The sequence below is a fragment of the Equus przewalskii genome, chromosome 3 (assembly GCF_037783145.1).
Source record: "Equus przewalskii isolate Varuska chromosome 3, EquPr2, whole genome shotgun sequence".
NCBI lineage: Eukaryota > Metazoa > Chordata > Mammalia > Perissodactyla > Equidae > Equus > Equus przewalskii.
The window spans coordinates 115840825-115864704 of NC_091833.1; the positions used below are offsets into that span (position 1 = coordinate 115840825).

The following is a 23880-nucleotide window of genomic DNA, read 5'->3' on the forward strand; positions in this document are numbered from 1 at the left end:
TTTTGATGTATTGCTGTATTCGGTTTGCCAGAATTCTGTTGAGGATTTTTGCATCTATGTTCATCAGTGATAGTGGCCTGTAGTTTCCTTCTTTGTGTTGTGCTTGTCAGGTTTGGGGATCAGGGTGATGTTGGCTTCATAGAATGTGTTAGGGAGTGCTCCATCTTCCTCTATTTTCTGAAATAGTTTGAGAAGGATAGGTATTAAATCTTCTTTGAATGTTTGGTAGAATTCTCCAGAGAAGCCATCTGGTCCTGGGAGGTTTTTGATTACTGTTTCTATTTCTTTACTTGTGATTGGTCTATTCGGATTCTCTATTTCTTCCTGATTCAGTTTGGGGAGGTTGTAAGAGTCTAGGAATTTATCCATTTCTTCTAGGTTGTTCAATTTGTTGGCATATAGTTTTTCATAGTATTCTCTTATGATCCCTTGTATTTCTTTAGTATCCATTGTGATTTCTCCTCTCTCATTTCTAATTTTATTTATTTGAGACTTCTCTCTTTTTTTTAGTGAGTCTGGCTAAGGGTTTGTTGATTTTGTTAATTTTTTTGAAGAACCAACTCTTTGTTTCATTGATCCTTTCTACTGTCTTTTTTGTTTCAATATCGTTTATTTCTGCTCTAATTTTTATTATTTCCCTCCTTCTACTGACTTTGGGCTTTGTTTGTTCTTCTTTTTCTAATTCTGTTAGGTGTTGTTTGAGCTTGCTTATCTGACATTTTTCTTGTTTATTGAGGGGAGCCTGTATTGCAATGAATTTCCCTCTTAGGACTGCTTTTGCTGCCTCCCAAATGAGTTGGTATGGTGTGTTTTCATTTTCATTTGTCTCCAGGTAATATTTGATTTCTTCTTTAATTTCTTCAATAATCCATTGTTTGTTCAGTAGCATGTTATTTAGTCTCCACATTTTTGCCCCTTTCCCAGCTTTATTCTTGTAGTTTATTTCTAGTTTCATAGCATTATGATCAGAAAAGATGCTTGATATTATTTCAACCGTCTTGAATTTATTGATGCTTGCTTTGTTTCCCAAGATATGGTCTATCCTTGAGAATGTTCCATGTGTACTTGAGAAGAATGTGTAACCTGCTGTTTTTGGATGAAGTGTTCTCTATATATCTATTAAGTCCATCTGGTCTAATTTTTCATTTCATTCTATAATTTCCTTGCTGATTTTCTGTCTGGATGAGCTATCCATTGCTGTTAATGGGGTGTTGAGGTCCCCTATTATTATTGTATTGTTGTTGATGTCTCCTTTTAGTTTTGTTAAGAGTTGCTTTACAAATTTTGGTGCTCCTGTGTTGGGTGCGTATATATTTATAAGTCTTATGTCATCTTGGTGGAGTGTCCCTTTTATCATTATATACTGCCCCTCTTTGTCTTTCTTTATCTGTTTTACTTTGAAGTCTACTTTGTCTGATATTAGTATAGCGACACCTGCTTTCTTTTGTTCATTATTATCTTGGAGTATTGTCTTCCATCCCTTCACTCTGAGTCTGTGTTTGTCTTTGCGGCTGAGGTGTATTTCCTGGAGGCAGCATATTGTTGGGTCTTGTTCTTTGATCCATCCTGCCACTCTGTGTCTTTTGATTGGAGAGTTCAATCCATTTACATTTAGAATGATTATTGAAATGTGGGAGCCTACCACTGCCATTTTATTGCTTGTTTTCTATTCTCTTGCATTTCCTTTGTTTCTCGTCCCATGATTTTTGGATTCCTAATTCAGGTATGTAAATTTCTGTATTGGCTTTCTTCTTACTTGTAATTTGTGTCTTTATTCTTGTTATTTGTTTAGTGGTTACCAGGTGGTTTGTATAAAACGTGTCATAGATGAGATAGTCCATTTTCTGATAGCCTCTTATTTCCTTAAATTAAAATGTTCCATCCCTTTTCTCTTCCCCTTCTAGGTTGCTGTTGTCAGATTTTTTTTTCTCTTTTTTCTTGTGTTGTGAGTTTGTGGTTAAAATGACAGGGTTATATTTATTCTTGGTGTTTCCCTTCCTTTTATCTTTAAGGTTATATTTAACTTTTGCTAACCTGTTCTGATGTAGAGCTGCTACTGTCTGTTATTGTCCTTCTACTTATCTCCTTTGCTCTGGGTTTTGTAACCCCTTTCCTTTTTTTGATTTTTCAGGAATGAGGGTTTTCCTGAGCATTTCTTGAAGAGGAGGTCTTGTGGCAATGAACTCCCTTAACTTTTGTTTATCTGGGAAAGTTTTTATTTCTCCATCATATTTGAAGGTTATTTTTGCTGGGTGGAGTATTGGCTGCAGGTTTTTGTCCTTCAGAATTTTGAATATATCATTCCACTCTCTTCTAGCCTGTAAGGTATCTGCTGAGAAATCTGCTGATAGCCTTATGGGGGTTCCTTTGTAGGTTATTTTCTTCTGCCTGGCTGCCCTTAGTATTTTCTCTTTGTCGTTGACTTTTGCTAGCTTCACTACTGTATGCCTTGGGGTTTGTCTTCTTACATTGATAAAGTTTGGAGATGTATTGGCTTCTGTCACATGAAGTTCCATCTCTCTCCCCAGGTTTGGAAAATTCTCAGCCATTATTTCTTTGAACAGGCTTTCTGCCCCCTTCTCCTTCTCTTCTCCCTCTGGTATACCTATAATCCTTATGTTGCATCTCCTAATTGAGTCGGATAATTCTCGGAGAGTTTCTTCATTTCTTTTTAGTCTTAGTTCTCTCCCCTCCTCTGTCTGCAGCATTTCTATATTCCTATCCTCCAAATTGCTAATTCTGTCCTCCATATTATCGACCCTACTGTTCAGAGAGTCCAGATTTTTCTTAATCTCCTCCATTGTGTTCTTCATCTCCAGTATTTCTGATTGGTTCTTCTTTATAGTATCAAGCTCTTTTGTGACATTTCTCCTGAACTCGTTGAGTTGTCTATCTGTATTCTCTTTTAATTCGTTGAGTTTTTTAATAATGGCTGTTTTGAATTCATCATCATTTAGGTTATAGATTTCATTGTCTTTGGGATTGTTTTCTGGGTACTTGTCATTTTCCTTCTGTTCTGGAGATTTGATATATTTTTTCATACTGCTTGATGGCATGGATTTGTGCCTCCACATAGAGATAGAGTTTGGTTACTGCTTCCACTTGTTTCTACTGGTGTGGGGGAGGGAGCAGCTGTTTAGACTGCACCAACCAGGAACCCTGTCAGCTGTTGCTAACTGGACCTGGGCCCCTCCTCGTAGTCACAGTGGTCCTGTGGGGTCCCTCGTCAGCTGTGGGGGCAATCACAAGGGGGCTTCAGGCTACTGGTGCCTAGTGTTGCAGACCACCTAGACGTGCTCCCTCCTTGGGGTCTGCAGCAGTGTTACGGGCTTTCCCAGCAGCTGGGAGCGGGATCACCTATATTCACAGCTCTGTCACTGTCAGAGCCCACAAGATCTCCCTTGTCCACTATAGGTCACAGCAGAGCTATCGGTATCTTCTGCAGTCTGTGGTTAGCTCACCTAGCTGGGCTACTTTTGCCCCAGGGCCTTCCAGCTTTGTGGTTGCTAGGCGGGGCCTCTCCACTAGTGCTGTGCAGAGGCTTCGCTGAGGCTGCTGTGAGACTGTAGAGTTTCCCCCTGGGCCACGGAGCCGGGCTGCTGGAGCTCCACCAAGCCCCAGTCCTCTCCCCTGGGATCTCTGGGAGCCCCTTGTCTGCTCTGGGACACAGCCGGAGTCCGTGAGTCCAGTGGTGGCTGGCGGGCTGCTGCCCTGCCCGGGATTCTCCTCTTCGGGACCCTCCTGGCATTCTGAATGCTGGGCGGGGCCTCTCCACTAATGGCGAGTAGAGGCTTTCCCTGCTGCCAGTGCAGGACACTGGAGTTTCCCCCTGGGCCATGGAGCTGGGTTGCTGGAGCTCCACCCAGCCCCCGACCACGCCCACGGGATCTCTGGGTTGCAAAGGCCCCTTTTTGAACAAGATTACCTTCTGAGGTCCCAGGTGGACACGAGTTTTGGGGGACACTATTCTACCCAGTATACCATGCCACTCCCCTTGATAAATTCCTTCAAAGTTTCCGGGCCTGGCCTTCAAGGCCCCCCCACAACTCAGGCCCTGGTGACCCCCGATTTCAAGGGCCACCACTAGCTGTCAGTTCACTGTGTAAGTCCAGATATGTGGGTTGGCTCTATGCTTCTAGAATGACTCTGGGTTGACGTGTGCGCCCGCTGCATGAGATGTCCTCCATCCCGCTGGCCCGTTTTCCTAGGGGCTCTCACTGGCCCCTGAGTCCCGTCTCCAGCAGCTCATCCCCAGTGATGCTCTCCCTGGCCCTGGTCCTCTCCCCATGTGACCCCCCCTCACCCGCTGATGACATGCCTGCTCCTGTCCCATCGGTGGAATGCTGACGGAGGGCTGTCTGGGCACCGCCGTGTCCCCACTGCCCAGCCCTGGGCAGCAGCAGGCAGTCTTGGGAGAGTGGCCAGCGAGCACAGCTGTGTTCTGGACCCTCCGTTGGTAGGACCTCAATCAAGGAGCCTGGAGAACGTCAGTGTGTAGAACGGACCCTTTACTGGGCCAGCTCCCGCCCACGAGTGTGAAGCGCTCGTCCCCAGGGGCCTCTCCGGCATTGACGTCCTGCCTCGTTCTTGGCTGGCGCTGCAACAGACCAGCGCTTTCCGGACCACATCTCAGAGGCCGCTTTGGCCTCGTGACGCGTCCAGTGGTCATTTTGTTCCCTCGTTTAAGTGTCTCTGCCGGTGCCCCTTGCACCTGTTCGCAGTTTGAGGCTGGCTAGGCCTGGATGCTGAGAGCGGCAGTTAGGCCAGGGTTTCCCAAAGTGTGTTCCCTCCCAACCTCTGTCACAAACTTCATCATGCTCACGTGGGTGGAGAAGTGCTCTCCATGTGCCCTAGTTGGTGGTCCACAGGGATCCCAGTGCCAAGAAGGCATCTGACGTCTAAAACATCTTTTTTTCCCCTTGAAATGTGTTTCCACACTTACTCGACCTCCAGAATCCTTTTTTCACACAACCCTATTAGCTGGTGTTCTGTGGAACCCTCTTGGGGGATCCTCGGTCTAGGCAATTCCTCCATCTCCAGGGAGATCACCACTTCTCGGCAGATGGCTGGGGCCCATGTGACTTAAATATGTCTTGAAATCACCAAGGGTCTGAGCTGGAGTTGCTGTGGGTTGAGCTAGTCTGTTCCCCTCCCTTAACCCAGAAGGGTGACAGGGCCCAGTGCCACTGATCCTGCTGACAGCTGGGGAAGCCCTAACGGCTTCCCGCGTTCACTCAACAAACGTTTCCTCAACATCTTTCCTCTTTTAGACCCTGGGTCTTCGTCTTTTGTTTAATGAACAACCTGCTGGCTATTCTTTTTTCTTTAACTGTATTTTGACATAATTTCAGATGTAGGAAAATTTGCAAGAAGAGCCTAGAGTTCCTGTATATCCTTCACTCAGATTGCCCCAATGTTTGCATGTTGTGACATTTGGTTTCTCCTTTTTTCTCTTTGACTTCTATTTTTTTCTAAACCCTTTGACTGTAAGTTGCAAACATCATGCCCTTTTACCCCTAAATAACGCACTGTGTGTTTCCTAAAACCAGGATGTCCACTTGCACGACCACAGCACACCTGTCAAAATCAGGAAATTGACGTCGACACTGTGTTGTGGTCTGCAGACCTTTCTCAGATTTTGCCGGGGCCCCAGTGATACCCTCGACAGCCAAAGAAAAGTCCAGACCATGTTACCAGTTTCTTTAGTTTTGTCTCCTTAATCTGAAACAGTTCCTCAGTCTCTGTTTTTTCTGACACTGACATTTTTGAAGAAGACAGGTCTGTTGTTTTCTAGAATGTTGAATGCCACAAGCTGCCCTAAGATTTTCTTTAACTTCTCAAAATAGCTCCTCTAAGTTCCAAAGTACGTTTCAAAGTTCCCTGTTATGCTGGTGACTTAGTCCTGTGAGCGAAATTTGCCCCCTCCCTCCCTCCCTCCCTCTTCCCCACTGACCCTGCCTGTTTCCCCTCTCCCTCACTGTATGGAGCACGTGGGGGCCCTGTGTTCCTGTTGGGCGCCGGGGGAAGCAGAGGTTGTATGAGGAAACGGGATCTTACCGTGTCGTGGGATCGATTCTGCCTGCAGCTGCCACAGCCAGCCTCACATGGGAAGGGACATACGAGGTGGGGCTTTGCAGCCCACCCAGGAGCTCATCCTCCCAGGCTGCTGTGACCCACTGAGTCTGTCACAACCTCTCCCGCTCCTGGGCATCTGCCTTTGGCCAGACGAGGCCTCCTTGGGGGCAGGGTCTGGTGTTTTATTTGTTATCTTGGTGTTTTCGTTTCTGGGTACAGAGTGTGTGCACAGGGACTGTCTGTCAAACGAGGGAAGGGAAATGGTCTGACTGTGAATTATTTGCCCTGGAAACAAGCCATCTTAAATAATGCACTTTATCTTTCCAGGTTGGAAGATGCGATTTTTCTCAATGAGGAAGAAAGGTCATTCTTCAACAACGAAGGGCACTTTTCAGAGGAGGACGCCAGGCAGTTGCTGGGCAAGACGTCCAGCACGGACGTGTGCACTGTGTACAGCTTGGGTAGGTGTGGGGTGCTGTGGGTGGGTGGGAGGCCCTTGCGCCGGCTGTGGGGCATCCCAGGACCTGTGGCTGATCGCATCCTCAGCCGATTGTTCAGGACAGGTTGTTGGGCAGAGTCCTGGAGGACGACGAAAGGTTTGGAGCCAGCTGCTTTCCTGTGGGGTGAACCCACTGCTATTCCATCGACTCCATGAGGCCGCTGCCTCAGTCGGCCTCACCCACATGGGCTTCTGCGAGTTTTTGCTGCCTGGTCAGTGGGACGTGGACTAGTTTTGGCTTCCATCCACCATGCACAGCAGCCGCCCTTTCCCTTTGGGAACGCTCTGCTTCCTCCATCAGTCGACAGTAGTGAATGCCGGCCACTGGGCACTTGAAGGTCCTCTGACAGATGCTGTCGCTGCGTCCGGGGCATGGAGGGGGTGCAGACAGGCCAGACACAGCGAGAGGAGTAGGCAAGGGGCCAGGGAGACTCAGAAAGTGGCCCCAAGCCTCCCTGCTATCTGAGGATGGGGTCTTAGCACCGACTCCAGGCGCCAGCCTAAGACCATCTGCTCGGCCGGAGTGGTGGCGGGGTGGAGCTAGTGGTCCTGGTTCTGTGTCAATCAGCACGGGTGGGGCCTGCTCCGGCCTGGCCCAATGCCCATTGTGACAGCCTGGGTAAGAGTGACATTTCTCCCCGTCAAAGACGAGGACCCCGGGCCCCTGCAGCTGTGATCTGGCCTGGGTTGCCTGGCCACTAGGGGGCCAGGGCTGGCCCCCAGGGCTGCTACCTCCTAAAGACGATGCTGTTCCCTTTTCACCTCAACACCCCTGAACTCAGGAAGGAGCTCTCTGAGGGCTGCAGTGCAAAGCACCCGCGGGAGCATGTCCCTGTCCCCAGGGGGGTAGCAGCAGAAGCCGACCCTCTTGTGGGAGGAAGGAGTCTGACCTGGAGGCGGGAGGGTGGAGCAGACCCCGGCAGACGCGGCTTCCCAGACCTTCACTGCCCACTCGGCCCGGCCGCAGAGGGCACTGGCCAAGGGTGATGCCTTTCATCTCCCTCTTTTCAGACCAATTAGAAGAAGCTGAGTTTGAGCAGCCAGAAGAACACGGTAGGTTCCCCGACACAGGCGGGCTCCTCTGGCCACGGGACTGGGCCTCGGGGTGATGCTGGGCGAGGCGTCACTCTTCAGGGGGGAGGGCTTGGGGGGAGCCCACCTGGGAGGGGAGGTTGGGTGAGTGGAGATGAAGGTCCCCTCCCCAGCAGCAGTGGGTCTCCAGCAAATGTGCCAGCCTCCCGCACTGTCCCTGCTATGGTGGGCCATCCCCTCCATTACCTGAGCCTACGCCTGGTCCTGCACTGTCCCTGCTCAGGTGGGGCGTCCCCTCCATTACCTGAGCCCATGCCTTGCCCTGCACTGTCCCTGCTAAGGTGGGGCGTCCCCTCCATTACCTGAGCCCATGCCTTGCCCTGCACTGTCCCTGCTAAGGTGGGGCGTCCCCTCCATTACCTGAGCCCATGCCTTGCCCTGCACTGTCCCTGCTAAGGTGGGGTGTCCCCTCCATTACCTGAGCCCATGCCTTGCCCTGCACTGTCCCTGCTAAGGTGGGGCGTCCCCTCCATTACCTGAGCCCATGCCTTGCCCTGCACTGTCCCTGCTAAGGTGGGGTGTCCCCTCCATTACCTGAGCCCATGCCTTGCCCTGCACTGTCCCTGCTAAAGTGGGGCATCCCCTCCATTGCCCGAGCCCATGCCCGGCCTTGGGTTCCCGTCATGCAACCTAAAGCAGCGGAACTCTGCCTCATGCTCAGCTTTGGAGAGCTGAGGCTGGTGCAGGGGAGGCTGAATTTGGAGCCTTACGTTGGAGAACCCCCTGGAGGGTCTGCTCCTGCCCCCGGGTGCTGGTTCCAGGAGGCCCCTCCTCCTCCCTTCATACCTCCTTCTCTTCCTCCCACAGAGGGTCTGCATCGGGGAGGTCCTGGGGGTGAGAATCTCGAGGACTCTTTGAGATTCCCTGGGATGGGGTCCAGCTACGCACCAACAGGGGAGGCCACGTTGGGATGTCTGGGAGGAGGCCAGGAGAGGAGGCCTGGAACCCGCCTCCGGCCCCAGGGCTGTTCAGGGCCCTCCCCCCTCCCTGGCCCTCTGCTGGGTGGGGACAGGGAAGGACGCTGCAGGCTTGCCCCCGACCCCGAGAATTTCACACCCTGCCCAGTCCCCCAGCACAGGCTCCTCCTGGGGTCAGGCGGCTGCTTGACACCGGCAGCCTGGCCTGGAGAGGCACCTCAGCTGGTCTGACATGGGTCAAGTCGGACATGCACTGCTAAACCGTGTCTGATGTTTTTAATTCCCAGACTTTGCAGACTAATCAGGAGACAGTTCTGAACTTTTTTACATGTGAACTCGAAACAAGAGAGGCTTCAGATCCTGGCTCTTTCCTTCCAAACAAATTCCTTTTAGGCTCGTGTTTTCCCAGCAGGAAGTGTAGCTTGTTTGCTCCTCGAGGCTGGACCTACTTTTGGGGACAGACTCCAAGCAAAGCCAACAGTCGGGAAGCAGGCAGTGTGGACGGCACAGCACAGATGCCCCCAGATTCTCCAGCACTTTTTTTTAACGCTTTAGTAACCGTGGGCCTCAGATTCTCAAACCGGCCAGGAGGAGGGTGGAGACCGGGAGTCTGGGGACCATTCCCATTTCCCTGGAAAGGGCCCCAGGCCAGAGCTGGGCAGATGGACACCGCGTCATGTTCCTCCTCAGCGGCTGGTTTGACCCATTCTGTAGGGGGCTTTGCCGCTCAGGCTGATCAATAGCTCTGATTGGCTGTTGATGACGTCATGGGATCCTGCAGCTGGCTGGAGAGTGCCAGGTGCTGACGGTCAGACGTAGGCGGTGGTAGCAGTCAACGTGGACATGTCCCGTTAAGTGGCTTTGATTCTTTCTAAAGGGAAAAGGAATCTCAGAATGATCACTGAGCTGTGACACATAAGGTCCCCTGAAACTGTGCCTTCCACAGGGAAAGAATGGGGAAAGGAGGGGTGCTTGGTTATTTGGTCAAACTGACCTGTATTCTCCCAGACCCATAGTGACCAAGTTCCTGCCGTGTGCTGGGCATGGTGCTTGGCATTCAGATGATCAGGGCCCCCAGGAGGGCAGGTGGCACCCGCACAGTGCTCAGGGATGGATGTCCCCACTCCAGGCTGAACCAGGACTCACGTCAGACTCTAATTCATCTGGGGGTTTTGGTGACTTGCAGAAATGCCTCTGCCTTGCCTCACCCCGGAGCCACGTGAGACCCTGCAGAAGGTGAAGATTGTTCTAGAACAGTGCAAGTCCTGCCAGGGCCGCCCCAAGGAGCCAGAGTCCTGGGGTCTCCACACGGCATCCAGTGGTTCGAGCTCACCGGATGCCAAGGAGCCCTCCTTCCACCTGGACGCGGGGGACGACTGGGCCGACGTGGAGGCACTAAGCTCGCTGTTGCTGTTCCTGGACACGCCCGGGTACAAGGCCTGCTTCCGTGGCCTGTACGACCTCTCCCCGCCCGGCTTGAGCAGCATGTTCTGTGCCTTCTCCGACGAGGAGGAGCTGGCGGGGCACCTGGCACAGGCCCGGGCGGCAGCCAAGAAGGCCGGCCTCCCCATGGCCCTCGCCAGGCTCTGCTTCCTCCTGGGGCGGCTGTGCATGCGGAAGCTCAAGCTGTCCCAGGCCCGCGTCTACTTGGAGGAAGCCCTGGGGGCCCTGGGGGGCCGCTTCAGCGACCTCTTCCTGGTGGCGGCCGTGTACGTCAACCTGGCCACTGTCCACCTGAAGCAGAAGAACAGGGAGAAGTGTGCACAGCTGGTGCCCAAGGCGTCGGCCCTGCTCCTGGGCACGCCTGGCCTGCCCTGCAGCACCGAGGCCGAGGCCGCGCTCCTGAGGCACGCTCTGCGCAGGGCCATCAGCGGCCGCAGCCCGCAGGCCGAGGCCCGGGCCTGCTTCCTGCTGGCCAGGCACCATGCCCGCCTCAAGCAGCCCGAGGAGGCCCTGCCCTTCCTGGAGAGGCTGCTGCTCTTGCACGGGGCCCTGGGGTCCCCCGACGCCTCCTGGCCCACAGCCTGCTCCCTGCTCCTGGCGGACACCTACGGCCGGAAGTGCCTGCCACACCTGGCGCTGGGCTGCGTGCAGGCGGCCACGCTGCAGGCCCGGGGCTCGCTGGGCAGCTGGCTCCGGAGCGTGGACCTTGTCCTGCGGAACAGCCCCCAGCTCCTACGGCCCCCCGCCCAGATTGCCCACTACCTCAGGCGGGCGCTGGCCTTGGGCACGGGGCATGCGCTGCATGGCCCTCTCTGCGCCAGCCTGGCCCAGCTGCACAGCCACCACGGGCAGCACGGCAGGGCCATCTCCCTCATGACACGGGCTGCAGAAGCTGACGCTGAGGCCGGTGGCCACGTGGTCGTGGACCACCTGGTGGCCCTCGCCTGGTTGCACGTGCTCCACGGGCAGAGCCTGGTGGCCCTGGACATCCTGGAGTCTGTCCTGGATGCGGGGGTGGCCAGCGAGGACCAGCAGGGTGTGATTGCCAACATGGCGGCCATCGCCCTGCAGAGGACGGGCAGGACCCGGCAGGCAGCCGAGGCCTACTACCGCGCCCTGCGCGTTGCCCGCCGCCAGGGCCACCTGCGGAACCAGGCGGTGGGTTTGGCCAACTTCGGGGCGCTGTGCCTGCAGGCTGGTGCCAGCGGGCTGGCCCAGCACTACCTCCAGGAGGCCGCGAAGCTCTTCTCGCGGCTGCCAAGCAGGGAGTGTGGCCACGACTTCAGCCGGGTGCTCCTGCAGCTGGGCCACCTGTGCACCCGCACCTGTGGGGCCCGTGCCCGCCAGGGCAGGTGTTTCTACGAGTGGGCCTTTCTGGTCGCCATGGAGACGGACCACGTGGAGAGTAAGTGCGTTCCTCCCGCTCTGCGCCGCACGACTTCCCAGAAGGGACCTGTTTTCTTTTGGTCTCTGCGCCCAGCGTACCTGGCGTGTGCCACTTTGGAGCGAGGGGTGGCTTCTGCCGTGGAGAACGCTGAGTTTGGAAACCCGCAGAGGGTCTCGGGCACCGCTGAGCAGGTTCCCGTGCTGGGCCCGCACCACCTGGTGACCAAATGGGCCGCTTGAAGCCCTGCTCTGTGCCCTGAATGTCCCCCGGGCAAATGGGCAGTGGGTCGCCCTGGACAGAGCCCAGGCCAGGTGCGGGCGGCTGGGCTGAGAGGGGCCCTGAGCACGGGGCGCCGTAGCTGCTGTTTTCTCCTCAGCATCTCGCGACAGCCCTGCACACCAGACGCCTCCCGGCTGCACAGAGGGTGCAGAGGTGGCTGGTCCCCAGGGTCGCAGAGCATGAGCTCCATTCCACAGCGGCTTGCTGTGAGAGTGCACCAGGCTCGTGCAGGGCTCCACCTGCAAACGGAACCCGAGTGGTTTTTGCTGGGGGCTGGCAGCCAAGGGTGGGAAACAGATGCTGAGGTCACGAAAGCCACAAAAGGGGATGCTGGGCATGATGACAGGTGGCTCCTGGCCCTGACTTGTGGTCAGGGAAGTCTGTGGACCTGAGGGTTGAGGAGAGTTTAGCTATGCATAGAGTGGGGGGCCGGCAGAAGGTGGAGCCTGTGCAAAGGCCCTGGGGTGAGTGGGCTGGCCATGCAGGGAGGTGCAAAGTTTGGAGTGGGTGGGTCAGGTGGTGGGCTGTGAGAACCTCAGCTTGGGGGCTAGGCAGGGGCCAGGGAACCTGGGCCATGGTTTGGCATTTTCCCCAAGGGCACTGGGGAGCCAGTGAGGGATGGAGAACACTCACTGAGGCTGGAAGTGGACCCTCTAGACTCCCAGGAAGAAACAAGAGCTGTGTCCCCAGGCCTGTCCTGTGGCCTCAGGCAGGTCCTGGCAGTGCTCACCAGTGGCATGTGGCCCCCTGTGGGCCTCTGAGAAATCTCCTATGAGCCCCCCTCAGGGTGCTGGGGGAGTCAGACTTGGGAATGCCAAGCTGGGGGACCCAGGGCATCGTGTTGTTTCCCCCTCCCCCATATCAACTAAGGGCTGGGGTGACACTCCAGGGTCACCAGTGCTTGCTCTTGGTCATTTTTTAGTCCATTTCAGGAGTTTATGTCTTTTTAGGATTTATCCATTTCATCTAAATTATCTAATTTACTGGCGTATAATTGTTCATAGCATTCTCCTAAAACCCTTTTATTTCTGTAGGATCGGTAGTAATGTCTCCTCTTTCACTTATGATTTTAGTAATCTGCATCTTCTCTTTTTTTTCTTGGTCAATTTTGTTAATCTTTTTTTTTTTTTTAATTTTGCCTTTTTTCTCCCAAAGCCCCCCGGTACATAGTTGTATATTTTTAGTTGTGGGTCCTTCTAGTTGGGGCATGTGGGATGCTGCTTCAGCATGGCCTGGTGAGCGGTGCCATGTCTGCACCCAGGATTCGAACTGGCGAAACCCTGGGCCACCGAAGTGGAGCGCATGAACCCAACCACTAGGCCGTGGGCCGGCCCCCAATTTTGTTAATCTTTTCATTGAATTTTCTCTATTGTTTTTCCATTCTCTATTTTATTATTTTATCATTTCTGCTTGAATCTTTATTATTCCTTCCTTTTGCTTGCTTTGGGTCTAGTTAACTCCTCTTTTATTAGTTTGTTAAGGTGGAAGTGTAAGTTTTTGATTTGAAGTTTTCCTTCTTTTTCGGTGTAGGCATTTACAGCTATAACGCATTGCTTTCTCTGCATCCTGTAGGTTTTGGTGCGTGGTGCTTTTATTTCTGGTCATCTCAAAACACCTTCTAGCTTTCACTGTGATTTCTTCCTTGGCCCACTGGCTATTTAGGAGTATGTTGTTAACGTTCACTTACTTCCCTTTGCTGTTGATTTCTGATTTCATTCCACGGTAGCTGGAGAACACACTTGGTATGACTTCAATCCTTTTACGTTTATGAGAATTGTTTTCTGATCCAACCTCCGCTCTGTCCTGGAGAATGTTCCCTGGGGGCTCGAGAAGAACGTGTGTCCTGTTGTTGGGTGGCATCTGTTAGGTCTGGTGGGTTCACGGTGTCGTTCAAGTCTTTGCTCCCCTTCTTGATCTCAGGTCATTTTCGGCAGTGACAGCTCTCGCCTTGTCCCAGCCCCCTGGGTTCAGGAGAGGCAAGTGGGGCTGTGGGTTTGGACCCTGGCTTCATGAGGCAGCCCTGGCTCCAAATGCCAGAAACTAGACGCGCCGTGTGCTCTGGACTTGGTACTCAGCTTTGGGCTCAGTCTGCCCATCTGCAACCTGGGGATGCCAGTGCTCCCTTCTGCATCAGCTCGGTGTGCAGGCAGCCCCTGTCGGCTGGGTGGAGCTTTGTGAAGCAAAAGCAGGCAGCCTGGTGTGGTGGGAGAGCTTGGCCCGGACCCCCAGCCCCGGGGGATGTAAAAGTGATTGGTGCCATCCCTCAAGCATCTACAACATGCCCTGCCTGGCCCTGTCACGGTGTGCAGGTTGGCTGTGACCTGGAGCGGGACACTCAGGCTGTCTGGGCTCAGTTCCCCACTGAGATGACCCGGCTCACAGAGGCACGGAAGAGGCGGGCACACAGTGGGGGCCTTTGAGCCCTGTAGATGTCACTGTGATGTGATGGTGACGTCTTCTTTTTGTCTCCCTTGCAAGGCCAGCTGCGTGCGGTCCAGCGGCTGTGTCACTTCTACAGCACGGTCATGCCCAGCGAGGCCCAGTGCATCATCTACCTCGAGTTCCAGCTCTCGCTGGCCCGCAGGGTGGCCAACAAGGTGCTGGAGGGGCAGCTCCTGGAGACCATCAGCCAGCTCTACCTCTCCCTGGGGACTGAGCGGTGAGGGCCGGCTCCGCAGGGTGGGAGGGGGTGGCGAGGCTGCTGGGCCCTGTCCTGGGGCAGCCCCTCCTTGAGGCCATTTCCTCCCTCAGCACCAGATAAACTCAGAGCTGGCAGGTCTAGGGGTAGTCCCCACCGATGCTCGCGACATATGGGTCCCACGGCATGTGTCCTCCAGTCTCCACTCGCACACCTCCCCAACAGGCATCTCATGCCCAAGGGAGGCAGAACTGGCATTTCTGGGCTGTTCTTCCTGCCATGGTGCCTTTTGTAAGCTGACTGCTGCCCACCCTGAGTCTTTTCCCGCTGGCCCGGGTGTGGGCCAAGGCCATCTGGTCCTTGTCTGCCTGCTCAGATGTGAGGACAGTGGCCACGTGTGCCCAGAGGATCCTTGTCCACAGGAGACAGAGCTGGGTGTCCCGCCTGCTTCCCCAGGGGCAGGCCTTCAGGGTCGCATGTTCTGTGTGAGACCCACACTGAGCATCCCGGCCAGGTGCGGCAACAGATGGCCTGGGCCCTGCAGCCCGTGGGGCCCGGAAAAATCATGATCACAACTCCCTCCAACGTAGGGACTCACTGAGAGAGCAGGGAGGGGCTGGATTTCCACAAAGACTCGGAAAGTGGGCTAGTCCTGGCTTCCACCCCTCCCCCTTGGGCCTCGGTTTCATGGCAAAACCGATGGGCCAGTGCCCTAGATCAAAGCTTCTCAAAGTGGAGTCCCCAGACCAGCAAGCACCCACATCACCTGGGAGCTTGCTGGAAATGCACATTCTCGGGCCCTACCCCAGACCTGCTGAGTCAGAAACCCTGGGAGCAAGGCCCGGCAGGCTGCATCTAACAGCTCTCCGGGTGATCTGATTGCTCACTTGAATTTGAGAACCACCGGCCTAGGTAATCTCTGAATTTCTGCCCAGCGCTACTGTTTCCTACTGCCTCTGGAGAGGCCGTGTGCCCGCGTTTGGGGAGGTGGGCAGAGTGGACAGAGGCGGAATAGCGCGCTCTTCCCGGCCACATGGCTGTTGCCCTCTGACGGGCCTCCACGATCTTTGCTGGGCGAGCAGTGCTGTGTTCACCCTGTGTGCGCTGCTCGTCAGCCCGGAAGGGCAGGGTCTGTGCCCGCTCCCCGGGTCGCAGGTCCATCGTCTCCAGACCCACACTGGGAAGAGCTGGGTCCGCCCGCACGCAGCGGCTGCCCTGGGAGCGCTCGTCTGACCGCCCGCGTCTCGTTGCAGGGCCTACAGATCCGCCCTGGACTACACCAAACGCAGCCTGGGGATATTCATCGACCTGCAGAAGAAGGAGAAGGAGGCGCACGCCTGGCTGCAGGCCGGAAAGATCTACTATCTCCTCCAGCAGGACGAGCTGGTGGAGCTGTACATCCAGGTGCGAGGACCCGGCATGAGTGCACACCCACTGTCTCGCTCATTCGCTCACTCAGTCATTCATTCCTAAACCGTGTGGAGCACAGCTGCATGCCGGGTGCCCCTTCCCCCCCTGCCCTGGACCCCCCACTGCCAGCATCTTCCACAACAACCTGAGCTCTCAGGGGCCAGGTGTGTGCCGGTCACAGTGCCCTGCACTACCGTGGTGGTACACAGCAGGTGCTCAATAAATGTGCAGAGTTGACACTCAGTTGACACACAGAAGAACTTGCTTCTGCAGCATGTAGCACGTCTCCGTGAAAACGCATTTATCACAGAAGCTCCGTTTTTAGACGCTTTCCCAAACGTGAGATGATGTGGAAGAAACTGAGAGACCCGGGCGCTTTGTGAGCAGAGGGAAGCTGGCCGGGAGGTTCCCGCCAGTGGACAGGGCCACCTCGCCCTGCGGGCTCTGTGGGTCTCATGAGGGTCTCTGCATCCCACAGGTGGCACAGAACGCTGCCCTGTACACGGGGGACCCCAACCTGGGGCTGGAGCTGTTCGAGGCGGCCGGAGACATCTTCTTCAATGGGAGCCGGGAGCGGGAGAAAGCCGTGTCCTTCTACCGGGTGAGCCGGCCCCTGTGGGTTGACTCGGGTGGGCCTCAGGGGCCTCTCTAGAGACAGGCCATGGAGCAGGTATGGCGAGGCAGGCACCTCCCACCCAGAGGCAGGACTGCCCCGTGGACACGCCTAGTTTCCCAGTGGTTTCTCCTGGCATGGTCTTGATCTCCACCCCCAACCTGGGAAGGACAGAGAAAAGAAGGACCGTTTGAGGCCAGAGGCAGCCTGAGGCTTACAGTGTGCATCCTGATGCTCTCAAACAACCCTGGGATGCGAGTCCTGTCTCCATTTTACAGATGAGGAAACTGAGGCTCAGAGAGGCATAGGGGCATTTCAGAGGACACAGAGCATGTCAGCAAGAGGACAGGGCCCAGGGCCGAGGTCTGTACATGCCTCCCCGGAGAGTGGCTTCTCCCTTCCTCTGTCAGCCCCAGGGCACAGATAAACGTGGCATTTTGGGAGCACCAAGGGATATTGACCCTTTCGGTCAGGCCCACTTTGCCCAGGAGGGGAGGGGCTGGTCTAAGGTTAAGCAGGGTCACGGGGTGGGCTGCAGGTCACACCCCAGCTTGCTCATGGCCCGGTGGCCCTGGGGGTGTCACGACCTCTCTGAGCTGACCCTTCTAAATAAGGATCCCGCAGGACAGTGGGGGCGGGAAGCTCCCAGCATGCGTTTGGGGCCCTGAGGAGGGTACTGGGCTTGGGCTGGCAGCTGCGGGAGGAGGCCTGACCCCCGTCTGTGTGGGCAGGACCAGGCACTGCCCCTGGCTGTGACCACAGGGAACCAGGAGGCAGAGCTGCGGCTGTGCAACAAGCTGGTGGCGCTGCTGGCAGAACTGGAGGCGCCTGAGGAGGGCCTGGAGTTCGCCCACGTGGCCCTGGCACTCAGCATCACCCTGGGTAAGCCCCCCGCACTGCTGGCCCACCGGGCCTCCATTTGGAGATCCAGGGGTCAGGAGCAGAAGGCTAAAGACAGGCTGACCCAGGCCAGCTGCCAGCTGGCTCCTGCAGTCTGCAGGCCGCCCTCCCGTGAGGGCCGCACTCCCCTGTGGGCCCCCCTCCCGTGCAGGCCACCCTCCCGTGAGGGCCGCCCTCCTGCGCAGGCAGGCTGAGGTCTGCAGCGAGCCTGCGCAGTCCTGGCCCCAGGGGACGGCTGGGGGTCTCTCAGAAAGAACCTTGCTTGCTGTGTGGCTGGACTTTATCTGCCAGCCCTGTGGTTTCCTTTGCCTCCTCTTTCCCTTGCCGACCACGAGGGCCAGGTGACATGCCCTGCATCCAGATCCTCCTGGCTTCTCACTGGACCCTGGAGGTGCCAGCCTGAGTCCCCAGGCCTCTCTGCGGGCCCTTTCTTCCCTGCTCCCAGGCAGCGCCTGCTGTCCTCTGGCTGGTGAAATCCAAGCCCCCTTTCTGGAAGTGGGACCCGTGATGCTCGCACCCTCTGTGCCAGCACCTAACTGTGCTGTTCCAGGCTGTCCGTCTTCCCCCAGAGACAGGGAGCCCGGTGAGGGCCGGGCAGCACCGCACACCCCAGGCCCTGCACACAGTAGGTGCGCAGCAGGGTTTGCATGCAGGCCCCACTGTTCTGGCCCTGGAATGGGGGGAGCCTGGAGACAGGCTGGTCTGGCCTCTCCCTGAGGAAGGCACGGATGGACAACCGAGGATGTACCCGGGAGGGCCAGATGTCACGTGCACGGCTTGACCAGCGCTCTGGCACCTGGAAGTGCATAGGCTGAGTGACTTTTGGGGTCTCCTGGTCAAAACCAGTAACCAGAAGCAGCCCGTCTGGGCGGCTCTGCGCAGGCACCGAGCTGGGGCGTCCAAATCCACGACTTTGCCACATCCTCGAGGCGGGGCAGCAGGCGCTATTCAGTCCACTGCACAGACGGGAAAGTGCGGCTCGAGCCGGGCAGTGACCGCCTGGAGCTCTGAGACACTGTCGGTGCAGCTGCTCCCCACTGGCCTGCATCCCCTGCGCCTCCACAGCCGCATCCTCATGATGTCCCCCACACTGTGTCCCCAGGGGACCGGCTGAACGAGCGAGTGGCCTACCACCGGCTGGCCGCCCTGCACCACCGGCTGGGCCATGGCGAGCTGGCTGAGCACTTCTACCTCAAGGCCCTGTCGCTCTGCAGCTCGCCGCTGGAGTTCGAGGAAGAGACCCTGTATTACGTGAAGGTGTACCTGGTGCTTGGGGACATCATCCTCTACGACCTGAAGGTGGGGGGCGGGGCTCAGGGCGCTGGGGCGTGGGGGAGCCATTGCCGCGCCCTTGGAGTGGGACTACTGCCCAGGACCTCGGAGCCTGGGTCCAGGTCCTCTCCAGTGTCAGCCCCTGTGGTCTACCTGGCTGTGAGGAGCAGGCGTGGTCAGCAGACACTGTCCCAGCTCCCCCGTGGGCCAGGCCCTGTCCTCAAGAGCTCCGGGTCGGGGCAGTGGGAGAGGCTGCCCTTGGGTAAATGAGAAACAAGAGGGAGTGTAGTCAGGGAGGCCTCCTGGAGGAGGTGACTGCAAAGCTGAGTCTTGACAGTCCAGCAAGAGTTAGCCACCAAAAAGTGGGAGGGAGACGAGGACATTCCGAGGGGCAGGGGAAGGGTCACCGTGATCCCCAGAGACCTACACTGTAAGGCGCAACCCAAATCCTGGCCCCTCTTCCAGGAAGCCTGCCAGTCTGTGCAGTGCCCTTCCTTCCTGGAATCTTGAGATGCCTGTAGCCCTCACATCACCCGGGTGGCGCAGGCCGGCCCTGTCCTCATCCCACTTCACAGAGAGGGAAAGTGCGGCTGGGGGCTGCATGCGACAGGCAGCAGGTTTGTAGCTGGAACACCACTGCAGGCAGCCTGGCTGAGTCCCTGCCCTGTCGCGGCTGGAGGGGCGGGAGCTGGGGCCTCTTTTCCATCCACCTCAGAGCCCTGCAGTGGACGCAGACAGGCCTGGAGAGCGACCTCCATCGCACCCCTGCACAGGCGTCCCCACCTCAACCCACCCGGGTCTAGCGTTGCATCTGCACAGCATCCTTGATCTGGGTTGGCTGAGGGGCGAGGGCGCCACACCCCAGGGGCCGAGGTCTCCTCCTCCCCCCTCCACCGAATGACATCTAGGAGCTGGGGTGGCCCTGGAAGAAACCCACCCGGTCTGTATCCCCACTCCACTGCCTGGGGTGGCCCTGGCTGTGTGCTGGCAACACCTGGTGGTCAGAAGTGGTCACTGCAGCCTCCTGCAATGTCAGCCAGGCAGTTGTGGGGGAGCAACAGCGGGGACCCGGGCAACTGTGCCTCACCGCAGATAAGGCTCTGCAATGACCAGGTTCTTCATGGTCCAGGCTATGTGCATCGTCCAGGCTCTGTGCATGGTCCAGGCTCTGTGCATCGTCCAGGCTCTGTGCATCATCCAGGCTCTGCACGGTCCAGGCTCTGTGCATGGTCCAAGCTCTGTGCAATCCAGGCTCTGTGTGGTCCAGGCTCTGTGCATGGTCCAAGCTCTGTGCGGTCCAGGCTCTGTGCGGTCCAGGTTCTCTGAGGTCCAGGCTCTGTGCAGTCCAGGCTCTGTGCATGGTCCAGGCTCTGCACGGTCCAGGCTCTGCACGGTCCAGGCTCTGCGCGGTCCAGGCTCTGTGTATGGTCCAGGCTCTGTGCGGTCCAGGCTCTGTGCATGGTCCAGACTCGGTTCGGTCTAGGCTCTGTGCGATCCAGGCTCTGTGCATGGTCCAGGCTCTGTGCATGGTCCAGTTGCGATCTTGGTTCTCTGAGATCCAGGTTCTCTGAGGTCCAGGCTCTGTGCAGTCCAGGCTCTGTGCATGGTCCAGGCTCTGTGCATGGTCCAAGTTGTCTGACGTCCAGGCTCTGTGCATGGTCCAGGCTCTGTGCGGTCCAGGTTCTCTGAGGTCCAGGCTCTTTGTGGTCCAAGATCTGTGCGGTCCAGGTTCTGTGTGGTCCAGGCTCCTCATGGTCCAGGCTCTGCATGGTCCATCCTCTGGGTGGTTGGCTCTTCGCATGCTCTGCTGTTCTGGAGGAGCTGGTGTCCTCACAGGACAGGCAGGAGCCTGAGGCTAGGTGCGGTCAGCTCATTAGAGAAAGTTCAAGCAATGAGGTGGGGTTCCAGCACCTGGGACTCTGGGATCCCGTGACCTTCTGACCCGGGTCTGCGCCAGGTCCTCCTCTGTGTCCGGGACCATGGAGCCTGGTGGTGGAGCAGGGCTGTGGTCAACCTCACCTGAGCTGCATACACCCCAACCCCTCGGTGTCTGAGGATGGGGCCACATGGAGCTCGTACCACCGCAGCTTCTGTGTGATCAATTACCAAGCAGCTATAAGGGGAAACTGACGCTGCCTGGGGAAGCGAATAGACTTGCCCAGGATGAGGGGTGCGAGAGCCAAGCCAGCGGCAGCTCCAGGCCCCGAGGTCCCTGATCTGACACCCAGGCAGATCCTTGCTTGCTCACCTTTGACCCTGGGATGGGGTCCTGGGCACAGGGCCTCATGTCTCCACCATCACCTGGGAGGAAGGAAAGGGTGAGGCTGCAGCCAAGGGGCCGAGGACCTGGGCCAGGGTGGCTGCAACCAAGGGGCAGAGAACTCTGCCTCCTTCCAACCCACTTCCCAAGCCATGCTACCACCCCCAGGCGTGTGGCACTGTCGGCACCAGGCCTGCCTTTACCAGGACAAGGCCTCAGAAGTCCCTCAGGGCCACTGCTGACCTCACCCCCTCCCCCACGTGCCGGGAGGCAGAGAGGTCCCTTCATGCCCCTCGTGTGACTGGGGCTCCCTGCTCAGGACAGGGCTGGGAAGGAGACAGGGGGCGGGATGGGGCCTGTAAGTGCCACCCTGGTCTGGGGGTCTTCAGGCATCTCTGCTGCTGGTCTGTCTGAAGGGGTCAGCTTTAGCCTGCGCGTGGTGTGTCACAGCCCAAACTAGGAGACGTGGGATAGGACAAAGCTGGCTGTGAATCCTGGGTCTGCCACCCACTAGCTGTTACATGCACACGTGCAACACGCACACACATGCACACGAATACACACCACCACGGCCCCCAACCACCCACTTTGGCTGCTTCCTTCTGTTTTGTTTGGAGGATGCCCCCTCTTCCAGGAAGTCCTCCCATCCCACCCCAAGCTGAGTCAGGGCCCCCACAGGCTGCTGGGCTTCCCTCTGCCACAGCACCAGTTGTCCCTATGGTCAGCGTCACCCATCAGAATCCGCGTGGCTCCCACCCGGACAGGGTCCAGCACCTGGAAGGGGCTGCGGGAACGCTCGTCTGCTTTTATTTTCTTCTGGGTCCTTGCTCCACGTGGGGGCAGTGAGGAGCAAGGGCTGGTGAATTTGGACTTTGCCCTAGGTGCTGGGGAGCCGTCATGAGCAGGGGTAGGATGGCAGGTTTGGGTTTTCCAATGGTCCCTCAGGTAACCTCGGTGTGGAGGAGAGTGGGGGGAGCTGGGGGGAGATGGGGGCACCCTGGCCGGGAGGCGACTATAAGGCAGAGGCCTCTGAAATGGGAGCGGGCATCCGGGGGTTCACGCCCATCGAAGCTGCAGAGGATTCTGAGACGAGCCTGCGAGGGGCTTTGCACTGGGCCTGATGTGTGGAGGCGCCCGGCCAGGCTGGCTCCAGGGTGGACACAGGGTGAGGGAGACGGCCCTGGGCTGGGGTGGGCCCTGCAGGGGGCTCTGAGCCGTCCCTGGGGAGGGCCACAGCTGTCCTCTGGGACGCCTGGGGGGCGCAGGGAGGGGCTTTGGGACAAGGGGCCTCTGGAGGGGACGCGATGACAGGCCTGCTCCCGAGGGCGGGCCGCCGTGGGGTCTGGAGCACATGAAGACCGGGGCTGCCAAAACGCCAGGCCCACCCAGACCCCAGGTCCGACGGGACAGGAGCCCCCCGTGGAGGACAGTGGGAGCCGAGTCCAGGGGCGGCTCCACGGAGGCCTCGGCCCCTGGGGCGCGGCTGGGGTCCAGGGCGTGGGGGACAGCCTGCGGGGAGGCTCCCACCTGCGCCAGGGTTGGGATGACGTGGGAGCCAGGGCTGCGTCCATCGCCTGTCTCCCCCAGGACCCGCTCGACGCGGCCGGATACTACCAGCTGGCGCTGGCGGCGGCCGTGGACCTGGGCAACAAGAAGGCCCAGATGGAGATCTACTCGCGCCTGGCCACCGTCTACCACAACTCCCTGCGGGACCGCGAGAAGTCCCTCCTCTTCTACCAGAAGGCCCGCACCTTCGCAGCCGAGCTCAGCGTCCGCAGGGTCAACACGGCCCCCCAGCGGGGCTGCGGGCGGGTGCCCTGGCTCGTCCCTGGTCCCCCGCCCTGAGGCCCGTCTAGGGGGGTTCTCCCCCGGCCCGCTGTCTCTGGGCGGCTCACTCTCTGGGAAGTGGAGGCGCGAGGTGGGGGTCAAACAGCAATAAACGATGCAGTAACCTCCTGAAGTCTGCAGGGCCCCTTCCCTGGCCTGCCTCCCGGGGACAGTTGAGGGACCAGGGACCAGCCCTGTCCCCAGGCACCCGCCCCGCTGCTGGTCCTCAGGCCTGAGCCAGAAGGCTGTGAGTTCAGCAGACCCAGTGTGGCCTCGGGCAGGTCACTCCCCTCAGCGTCCAGTCTCTTGCCTGGCAGCGGGAGTCAGTCGTGGGGTTCCCTGGGCATCTTCTCCCTTCCCCGAGCCCTCGCCATGTGTCCAGCACTGGGCTCTGCCTTCCATCCTCAAACCGCCCTGCGAGGTCAGGACTGTTTCATCCCTGTTTATGGCTGAAGAAACGGAGGCACAGAGAGGTTAGGTGCCTTGCCCAGGGTCACACAGCAGGTAGGTAGGGGCAGAGTTCCTGGGTCTAGTGTGGTAACCGCCATACCACTCTGCCAGCCTGCCTGGAGGGACATGGCCCCATTAACACGCAAGGGCGGGTCCTGGAAGAAGGTCCCCCTGTCACTGTCCTGTCCCTCTCCACCCCTTGTGTGTGTCAAGAAAGCCACAGAGACAGGGGAAGGTGGCCCAAGTGTTCCCGCACTGGAGCGTCCTGGGGCCCAGCCTGGCCAGCCCCACCTGCAGCCCCCGGTCAGCCCTCAGGAAGAGTGGTGACAGGGCCTCTAGCCCCATGTGGAGTCCGCTGCTGAGTGTGTTTGAGCCTCGTCTGGGCCGCGCCCCTAGCCCTCCCGCCCCCTCCCTCCCCGCTCCCAGCAACCAGCCAAGGGCCAGAATCCCAGCCCTTCCGAGGTTGAAACCAGCGCCCTCCCCGATTCACAGCCGGGAAACCGAGGCTCAGAGAGGCCGTGGGCATCCTGCCTGGTTCTCCCCCTCGGCCCTGCTCCGAGCTCCTCGTCTTTGATTTATTTTGCTGATGAAGTGAGACTCACGTGACATAAAACTAACCGTTTGAAGCGAACAATTCCGTGGCATTTTTGTGCATCACAGTTTTGGGCGACCACTGCCTCTGTCTGGACCCCAAACCTTCCATCTCCCCAAAGGAACTCCTGTCCCCTGGAGCAGTCACTTCTCATCCCCCGGAGACCGTCATTTAACAGAAGGGGAAACCGAGGCCTGGAGAGGGGCCGGCTGGTGGGGTAGAGCCC

General features: G+C 57.6%; 1 protein-coding gene across 6 annotated transcripts in view; it reads left to right on the forward strand.

Annotated features, from left to right (window-relative positions):
- Positions 1–23693, forward strand: part of SH3TC1 (SH3 domain and tetratricopeptide repeats 1) — a 58787-nt gene extending 35094 nt beyond the window's left edge. For all 6 annotated transcript variants that reach the window (XM_070613409.1, XM_070613410.1, XM_070613412.1 and 3 more), the window contains exons 10-18: positions 6403–6536; positions 7586–7627; positions 9770–11431; positions 14171–14351; positions 15584–15734; positions 16219–16341; positions 17085–17235; positions 18356–18552; positions 22373–23693. In XM_070613409.1, coding sequence (XP_070469510.1) covers positions 6403–6536; positions 7586–7627; positions 9770–11431; positions 14171–14351; positions 15584–15734; positions 16219–16341; positions 17085–17235; positions 18356–18552; positions 22373–22630 — 2899 coding nt within the window. In that variant the 3' untranslated portion in view covers positions 22631–23693. The remainder of the gene's footprint in view (positions 1–6402; positions 6537–7585; positions 7628–9769; positions 11432–14170; positions 14352–15583; positions 15735–16218; positions 16342–17084; positions 17236–18355; positions 18553–22372) is intronic.
- Positions 23694–23880: the final 187 nt, after the last annotated feature.